The 10381-nt window shown below is 35.8% G+C and overlaps 1 protein-coding gene across 1 annotated transcript in view; it reads left to right on the top strand.

Annotated features, from left to right (window-relative positions):
• Positions 1-7732: 7732 nt before the first annotated feature.
• The window catches only part of CALCR (calcitonin receptor), a 70913-nt gene continuing 68264 nt past the window's right edge, over positions 7733-10381 (top strand). The window contains exon 1 of the mRNA XM_037836680.1: positions 7733-7783. Within this exon, the coding sequence (XP_037692608.1) occupies positions 7733-7783 (51 nt within the window). The remainder of the gene's footprint in view (positions 7784-10381) is intronic.

The following is a 10381-nucleotide window of genomic DNA, read 5'->3' as shown; positions in this document are numbered from 1 at the left end:
CCTTTTGAGTATATTGATTTAAATAAAATATATTGTTAAAATTAATTTCACTTGTTCAGTCTAACCTAATGTGCTTATTAGAAAATTTTAAAGATCATATGTGGCTCACATTTGTGGCTTATATTTCTATTAGACAGGACTGATTTAAAGGATTCCATGATATAATCAAAGTAAAGTGTTTGACATGATGTGATCCTCATATAATGGTAAATGAAAGGTATTAATATATACCCACTCCTTATCTTATGTTGTATATTTTAATTAGTTATCTTACTTCTTTCAAAATAGAGACTTTGGAGTCATTCTTGATTCTTTGCTGTCCTCTCCATCACTCCAATCAGTATTCCTCTGCATTTGGCTCAAAGCTCTCTCTCCAGCACCATCTGCTGCTACATTTCTTCACCAGATCCACACCAGCTTACCTAAGTTTCTTCAGTATACTCAGTGATTCCTGAGTCATCTTTACTCACACTGACTCTTTAGACTGCACTGTTTTTCTCCCTGCCTCCCACATATTGAAGTTCAGCTTTACCTTGCAATAGCATTGAAACACATGTAATAAGTGCACAATATATTTTAATTAAATTGATTTGAGCCAACAGGTTTCTATTTCACCTGTCCCAATAATTGCTGCTATGGGAAAGCCAGTACTAGAAAGTATCCACAAGGTCACAATGCACTTTCCTCAAATTAGTTTTAATTGGCCAATTTTCATCTAATTATCCATTAATAATCCCCATTTGAGTAAATGCACACTTTTGAACTGCACATGATTCTGAGCCATTTCTTCTGTTTATTAATGTTCCCTAGCCAACTGTTTAAAGGCAAGGTACCTGTTTCCTCAATAAGTATTTACTGAACACTTACTACGTGCAAAGCTCTGTGTTGAGCCTTGTATTAACCATTCTGTTAAATGAGCCAATGTATCCAGAATCAAAGAAAAAAAGTCTAATTATTTTTTAAAACTTTCATCAAACTAGTATAAATCATTGCATAATTTTACATTTTGTATCATCACTGTTATTTCCCATTAGCATGTATGATTAAAGGTATAGGTACTCAAGGAAATAGGTTTCAGAATAGAAATGCTGACAAAATTTAAAACAAAGCCCAGCAACTTTTCAAACCTTGTCAAATAATTTATATTGTTTCAAGGGTTAGTCTCACATATCGGAGTAGGAAAGAGATGTACTTTATAGCCCTTCTTTAATAGCTGGAAAATCAGTTTCACCTCTCATCTGGATTTTTCCTCTTAAACTGTGTGCTATGCTGTTTGTCAAAAAAACTCCCCTATGCTATATTTGCCTAAAATGCAAAAAGTGGCAGGGTTTTTAACAGCTGGACTCGGAGCCTGGATTTAGATGGGCATTTCAAACTCATGATGAGGAACAGAAAGGTATTCTGTTTTGTTTAATTTGGCAACATAAATTGGGTTTGTGACCACATTATGCCCAGCAAGTTAGTTCCTGTAATAATGAAGAATGATTTTTCTAATAGGTTATATAATCAAGGATTTGCCCAAGCAGCAGGCATTGCTAAGGCAACAAACCAGCACACCCTGTGGTTTCACAAAATTCATTACCTGCTCACTTGGACTGTATCTTCACAAATATATTAAATAGAATTGTCTTCAAAAGAAATAACAAATTTCAAATTTTAAAAGGATTCTAGCCTTGGGTGACAAAAGCCCACAGCTGTTTTTGGAATAGCAATGCCTACTTCTCATTTCCTGTTCTTTGCCCATACACATTTGTTCTCATAGCCAGGACATTGGTGGAGCGCTCCTTCACATACAGTGCTCCAAAGGAGCAATTGGCTCTCAAACCCCTTTTATAGCCTTAGTCTTTGCACCAAGCCTGGAGAATGTTGAAGATCTCAGAAATTCCATGTTTTCTACATGGAAAGGAAAGAAATTTTTTAAGTAAAAGGGCAGCTCTTTCTCATGATTTGCAGGCTTAATTGACTTGAATGGATTTGAAATTGCCTTTGCACTAAAGAGCATTTTCCAAAATGTGTTATGTAAATGGATTAAAGATTTTTGTCCACCCACAAAAAAAAAAAAAAAAATGTTTCATGACCAAATAGGTTGGGGGATGATGAATTAACCAAAGACAAACTGGTGTCTTTAGTATAGGAAAAGTAGCCTTTAAAGGGCTAATGTCTATGCAAAATCTCTAAGAGGCGTATAGGAAATGCCTTATTTCCCCAATTTATTTGACCATGGAAACTTCATTTTATGCTGCATCTCATGGGAGTACTGCTATTCTATGGAACACACTTTGAGAAATGTTGAGCTATAAGAATAGACACATTATTTTCAGACATTGACCTTTCATACTTTTTCCACAATTAAAAATACTGTAGATTATTTTCAAGTAAATTTGTTCCCAGTAAATGAAGATTGTCTTATTCAATCATCATCATCATCGAATTAGTGATTTAGACTCTATTTTTTCGTAGGAGGAATGGTCTCCACTGACTAACCCAACCCTGCAGCCCAAGGATGCAATTTTCTTAGGAGAGAGTTAGTGAACTGTGCCCCTTCGAGGATTCAAAGCAGTGCCAATTCCATTGCCCTTGCCCTGTAACCAAAACTCTGACCATAGTTGCTTCTTCACTTCCATGTTCTAAATCAGGTGCCACAATAAGGTTTTAGGCAATCATGTTTATCTGGTTATATATGGGGCTCCCATAAGAGCTTCTGTTTGAAAACGTGTTTCAAAGACATTTTGGAAACCACTGACCTAAGTTATGAGGCTACTGAGATGGATCCAGGAAGATCATGATGCTTCACATTTGGGCAGGTGTTCTTTTCCTATTCATGAAGGATATGGCTAAGTAGTCTTTCTATAGATAGGAAACTGGCATAGAGGTGAAACTCCTTGCCCAAAACTAAAGAAATGAGAAAAGTAGAAACAGAACTTAGAATTCCTGGCTCCATAAATAGGGCTCTTTGGGAAATGAGTGATTCTGCCCGCCTTACCAAACTCCTGGATCAACAGTCCCTAGTTTCTGTCCCTAAATCATCCCCTGCACTAAGCAGCCAACATTTATTGAGCATTTATTCCAGGACGGGCTCTTTTCTAGGTTCTAGAGTCACAGCAGTGAACAGGCAAAGTCACTGCTTTGGAGAAGGGTACTTTCTAACAGGGAAGACATCAAGAAGCAAGTAAATAACTGAAAAATGTTGGAACTTAAGCCTTGTTCTAGTTTTCTCAGAGTCACCTTCCTGTTCACCAGATGACTATGTGGTCACAGGTCGTCTCTTTAATCTTGTTCCATTCTCAAACCAAATGTTTCCATGCTGCATTTAACTCCACTAGGTGCTGTTTGCTTGATTAGTCCTTTCCCACCTAGATCCAGGTGTAGCTCTCTAAGCCTCAGGTCAAAACAATTCACAGTCGCTGAATTCTGAATACAGCTAATATCTCCCTGAAGCCTGTGGAACACAAATCCCAAATAAATCTTTCCCTAGATTCCACCCTTTATTCAAGCCACCCTCCCATGCTCTCCTTTAATCATCTCTCCATCTAAGCCATCAGCCTGTCAGTCCATCCTGGCTTCTCCATGGCTGTCGCTCTCATGAACTCTCTTTCCTCATTCTTTGCTCTCCTTCTTCTTAAGAATCTTAGAGAAGGTGAGTTAACACTTTCTCCATTCTGGTTCTACTCTTTTTTTGCCTTGCTTTTCTCTCTAAAATTCATAAAGCCCCTCTTTCTCCATGGTTCTACCTAGTTTCTTTTTATCCTCATCAAGAATCACCATGAAGCACTTTTCTCAAAGAGTCATATCTGCAAGGCACTGTTAAAACAACAAATTACAGTTCAACTTTCCTGACTAAAGGCAGATTTAGTACAACCCAGCTTTACCATAAATTTGGGCATGTAGCATTTGCCGTAGTACAAAATCATGCAAAAGTCTTTACAGTGACAGAACTTCTTCTATTAATAGATGAAAAGAAAGGAAGTTGTTTCTTGGCTAAACCCTCTTTCATTTCCAAATATTCACCTTCAGATCTGTTTATGTACTATTTTCATTCACCTTAATTGCTCATGGTACAGTTGGGAAAGCAGTGTGTGGGAGTCAAGACTATGGGATGCCCCTTTCCTACAGCAAGATCAATATGCAGCTCCATTCACCTTAACCTGGCAAGTCTCCACCACCTCCAATGCTTTTTATTTTAAGGATTCTATTGAGTTAAAATAGAGCAACTTATACATTATAACATATAAAATGATATAAAAATATATGGCATAAATAGCACAAACCAGTTAACTGCCAAATAGCCCCAATTTACATTCAGAGAGACGCTGACTTCTCACCATGCTTAGCTCTTGCATTTGTCATGAGGCAGCAAAACGTGCGTGTCAAAACGAGATCTGGCTTTTAATTCTTACACCTATAATATTCCAGAGACTGAACCATAGGACTCAAAATCTAAATCATAGGACTCTCATGAGCAGCAGACCTTTAGAAATTCAATGTATGTCTATGATTCCTTTCTACAAAAATAGGATCTAGTTAAAGAAAGCCGTGTCAACCTACTTTCCCAGTCTTATTTCCACTTTCTGAGGGGTTCCAAGCTCCACTAAATTAAATTATTGTGTTCATTATTCTTTAGCTACATATAAGTTTTCCTATCTCCGTATCTTTTAAGAATTTGCTTTCTCTGCCTAATAGGTCTTTACCTCTCAAAATTCTGTTCAGTTTTTCAGTTGTATCTTGAAATACTGATCTTGCACTGATCTCCCCAATCAGAAATCATTTCTCCATCCTCTGAGGCCCTTTATTTGCACTATTCTAATGATCTTACCCAGTCTGCATTATAATTTTTTGCTTTCTTTTAACACAAGTTTTATGTCATCCATACCTACTCCCTGGCCCCTACCTCAATGTCCAGTTTCTTATAATAGGACCATAACTCATTCAGCTCATCCATATTTATATCCCTTTTAGTACAATTTAATCCATGTATGTGTGTGTTTTCAATTTGCTGAGTAGACTTGAGATAAATCAGAAATAATGAAAAATGATCAGCATATATGATGACACTTCAAAATTAGATCTTCCATTCTCAATTTCCAGCAGTACTGATATGTAAATTGAACACAACTTACTCTTCGGGGAACAAGTATATTAGGTCTACATCATACATACTAAATTAAACCTAGCAGAATACATAAAATCTGTGATACAATGAATAGTGTAAGATGCAATCATAACCACTAACACAAATTTCACACAAATCCTACTGATGAAAAGAGATATTTTTTTCTGTGTTTGTAACAAAGCAGCCAGTTCCTGAATACTGCGGTAGTAAGAATAGTAGACTGAAGAGCTCATCCTCAATCCTTGCTCTGGAAGAAGTATATTCTTAATAGCAGCTTAAAGCTTGAAGAAAAAAATATATAGGAAAGAAAAATACTCAAGGCTCTACAAATAGTACTTTAAGTTGGCCTTAGACTAACCATAGAGCATGAAAATTCACAAATCACAGATTTTATTTGTTCTTGTCTGATGAGCTGATTCGTTGTAGATGTTTCCACTGCAATATTGATGACATCTGTTAATTGAAGTCTATTCTGATTGCTCTTGATGTCTCTAGATCCTTTATTTTGTTCCTTATGTGCAGCAGTATCTCCAGCATTTCTTAATGGAGGGCTTTAGGAGCAACAATTAGGTTGAAAGGAGGGACAGTGGAATCTGAAGTTGCACTTGCATAGCATACATACTGTTTTTATTTCTAGTATATTCTATTTAGGGTGACTTGAGGGGTTAACACCTAACTCTTCTACTTCCCCAGCCCCAGTCTCCCACCTCCTGTGCTAAGCCACCTTCTGGTACCACTGCTGAGCTAATGAGCTCTTGTGTGTGTGCACCCAGACTTTACAAACTTTGTTTAGCATTCATTCACTATAACATAGCAGAGGCTCTGTTACGCCAGGATTGCCATGTTGTTCAACAACAAGGGTACTATGAATTTCATTGTCTAACTAAATGGTGCCCTTTTGGGTTGTGTAGTGAATAACTTGCACAATTATTTGGTGGCCTTCTGTTAAGCAGTCTTTTGCTGGATTTGGAATGCATAGTAGGTTCGTTGCCAAAATGTATTATAGGTCTTGGTGGTACAGTGCCCAAATTCTGTAACTGGCTTCCTCTAGATATTGATCCATCATATTCTCAGATGAATGTATGGGTTTCGGTGTATGTAGGAATAACTTTATGTGGAGAACAATCCTGTTACCCGTGCTTAGAAGACAATGTGCATTTCTCTCCTGCAGAGTGGAATTTTCAGAGAAAGGTGACCTGATTCTCTATTACTTGGTTATTTATAAGACACTACAGTAAAACTTGTTGAAAGGGCTGGGGAGAGAAGAGTCTGATCCAAAAAGTAGGATAATGGGTTCCAATTCATTTGATTACTTGCATGCCAGAAGCTACTTTAGGAGCTTTCTCTATGTTATTATTACAGTTGAAAATCCCTATTTCAAGAGAACACAAAATATCAGCAAAAAGTAGTGTCGGTCCTATACCTCATGAGTAAAGTGAATCTAGATCTATAGACCATCAATTCAATGCAATACTGTGTATCTGAATGTGAAATTAAATAAAATACAAAGTTTGCCATGCAACAGCCAAGACCAGTAAGTCACAGAGGTAGGATGATACCTAAGGTGGGCAAGTCTATCTTTTGTGCTATGGGCTTTTTTTTATAGACTATTTCCCATCCTCATTCCACCCCTCCAACCAACAATGAGCAATATGATTCTGCCAGCACCCAAGATAGAACATACATCATTGCTGAAAATATCTCATATGTGAGATTCCTTTGTAAAACAATGAAGCCCTTTGTAAATATCAGTTATTTGTATCAGTTAGCCATTGTAATGCATAAATACCTAAATTTCTGTAGTTTAACACAAAACAACTTTATTTTTCCTTCCAGTAAGGTCCAGTTGGAGATGGAACTCTCTTCCATATAGTCATTCAGGGATCCAGACTGCTGTGTGCTCTGTTGTCTTCAATACATGTGGTCCAAGGCCATCCTGGAACCTGATATCCATGAGGCAGAGAATGGAGAATTGGAAGTTTTTAAGGATCAGGCCTTTAATTGTTGTGCATGAATTCTGCTTTAATTCTATTAGTCAGTCACGTGGCCTCACCTAATTGCTAGGTAGGTTGGGAAATGTAGTCTAACAGTGTTTCCAAAAAGAGAGGAAAAAGGAATTGATAAACCATTTCCATACTCTTTTTATCTCCATCTTAGGGATGTAGAAACTGAGGCTCAGAATTAATAAACAATTTGCCCACAATCACAAAACCAGTAAGTGTAATTTCAACCCGAGAATTCAACTCTGTCTCTGGTCCAAGTAATATATTGTTTCTATGTCCCATGGTCATGGTACCTAGGAAAGTTTTTATTAAAAAGGGGCAGAGGGGGTCAATTCTTGATTTGCTGCTGATATTTGTTCTCTGAGTCAGAAATGTATGTGATGATTAACTCATGATTTTGTTGCAGCAGAATTTAGAGACTTCGCACATTGACACTCAGATGGTGTGTGGACCAGAGTCCTCTAAAATAATTTTAATTTTTCTCTCTCATAATTTTCAGTCAAATAGAAACAAATGAAAAAGAAGGGCTATAGCTAATATGAAAGCTGTATCTATTTAATTGTTTGTTATTTTTATTTTTTTACAGGACCACAACAGAAGATCATCTTCAAAAACCAAAATGAAGCTAACTATTACAAAACGGTGCATCTTCCTGTTCATCCTTCTAAATGTAAGTAAATCACAATTATTTGGAGCCATGTTAATCAAGAATGCTGGAAAAGGGAAGAATGCTTGAATATGACTGAACTGGTATTTGTTCTCCAGAGGCCAAAACAACATTCCTCAAAAGCATCATGTCCTTAATATTTTGTTAACAAATCAAACTCAACTCTCACTAATAAAGTGTTGTTATAGCTTACCCAGAATTTTAAGCTTTGCTTGCTTTATGAAAATTAACATTAATTTGAGGCAATATCTTCATATTGTCTTGGATATTGACATCAAACGCTAATAACATTCTTGCATGAAATGATAATATTAGATGTGGATTTGAATCACAGTTTCTGGGCTGCTGTTCTATTAAAAAAATCTGAACTCTTATTCTGGTTAGTGATTTCAAATGTATTTCTCATCAAAAACTAAGAATCTTCAAGTGTTTACTTACTATTGTCATTCCATAGCTCTTTCTCTAGCCTTTTAAATTATGCCCAATTTATTTAATTTTATGTTGTTTTGTTCCTAAGGGAGGAAGCAAGTAGTCAGAAGTATGACTGTCTTATAAAACACTATCAAAGTCTATTTATTTCTGTCAACATTGTTAAGCCACCATCACATCAGCTTCAATAGCACATGAAAGGGAGATGAGTAAATTTTACATAAGTCATTCTGGAGTTATCTCAATCCTTATCCTTTCTACCGTGTTAGAATAACATTTGCCAGTGAATTACAGCTGGCAGTAAAGATCATTCAGTATTTGATACTGTTATATTGAATCAAGCAAAGGCTGCCCAGAGAGCCAGAATTCCCATTGCTCGTTAATGTGCAGTTGCGGGCTTAGAAGTCTGCCTAAACTGCTTCTCCTTACATTCTTTAAGAAAAAACATTACTAATAGTTCATGAGTGTTTTTTCCCAAGGGAATTTTTATTTTGTAGTGTTATACCTCCAGCAAATGCTTTATGGGAATGATTGTTAATTCAGCCAGTTTGCTTCTGTTTGGAAAATCAATATAGTTTTTTTTATTATGTCAGATTGTCATATTATTTTAACCTATTAAATATTTCTTTAGATAAATTACAGTACAGTTGGCTAAAATTAATCCAGTATGTAGAAATGCAGGTAACTTCACGTCATTGAAAATGTAATAAAAACATTTAACCAAGAATGTAGAAACTAATAGAATATTTAATTTGTCTGTAAATGTCCAAGGCTTTATATGGTATTCTATAGAGGCAGAAGTATTGGTATATTTTATTCATAAAGTGATGTTGTTTTTCATAGCTCAAATGAAATCCTGTATGAGCAAGTGTATGTAAATATTTCTGTATAATTCTGTTTAATTACACATATGTTTACATTTGATATTGAAGAAGAAATACTCAAGTAACTAGGAAATACTAACAAAATAGTTTGAAGATTATATAAGCACCTTTATTTCAAAGACTACAGATAAGTTTTTGTGTTATAAAACTGAAGCAAGTCATTTTTATTCAAAGCTTTTACTTGTTTTATTTTACAATTCAAAGACTGAAAAAAATTTCATGTATTTGCATGAACCATGGGCAGAAATATTTTATGGTTTGTGGGCACTCCCTTTACTAACAAACAAAACTGAAACAGGGCACTTACATGGCTTTGTGCTTTCTTTGCTGTGACAGACAGGAAGTTGCTTCTCTGTCTGTATTCGGATTACATATTGATTTGGAAGATGACTTGTCCATCAACAGAATATGATGCATCAATTTGCTTCTAAAGCATTCAATATGTTCCACATTGATACTCCTCTGAGAACAAGTAGATTTAGAAATAAAAATGACAGCGTTCGTAACTACTCCGAAACATCACTTCTTAGATATTTTATTATTGCGAAAGATCATTATAGTATAGTTAGTTCTACCTATATAAGTAGAACTTTTATCTATATATATGTATATGTAGATATAGATATAAGTTCTACCAACTTGATTTCCAAATGATCTTTAAAGTATCCTTTGGGTCATGACATTCCATTAGCCTCATCTGCATTACTCAAAACCACCCACTCATTTCCTCTCCCTTCTCTGAGGTAATATAATGGACTTAGAACAGTGCATGGTAGATAACGAACTCAAAAACTGCTAGTCATGATGATGATGATGATGACAATCATACCAACAGTAACAGTGAAGACAGAAGAAAACGATGCCGTTCTAGGAAGCAATTTTTTAAATTGTTGTTTACTTTGCTGTGTTTCTCTATTTGCTTTCAGTTTGTGGTTTATGCAGAAATTTTGTTGTTTATATGATGGTTAAGTGGAAGGTACATAGAACTCTAACAAGGCATCTGATCATACCTGGAAAAACCAGGGCTGATACTGTACAAATTTTAATTTATACTTTGTTATTTTGAAAACTATAAGTAACTGAAAATCATAAATAATTCTAACATAGACATTTTCAGTACTTGGGATGGTGACATGGAAATCCTGTGGGTTATATCAATTTGCAGATTCTGGATTCATATTTTTGGTAAAGCAGTTGCCTTGGAAATCAGTAGGGCTCTTTCCCTTCAGCACAGTCGCATGGGTCCACACATCCAAAGGGCTGGACCATTCCACAGACAAGCCATTTC

The sequence above is a fragment of the Choloepus didactylus genome, chromosome 5, assembly GCF_015220235.1.
Source record: "Choloepus didactylus isolate mChoDid1 chromosome 5, mChoDid1.pri, whole genome shotgun sequence".
Taxonomy (NCBI): domain Eukaryota; kingdom Metazoa; phylum Chordata; class Mammalia; order Pilosa; family Megalonychidae; genus Choloepus; species Choloepus didactylus.
Note: the sequence above shows the minus strand (reverse complement) of the source record. Positions and strands in the feature narration are given on the sequence as shown.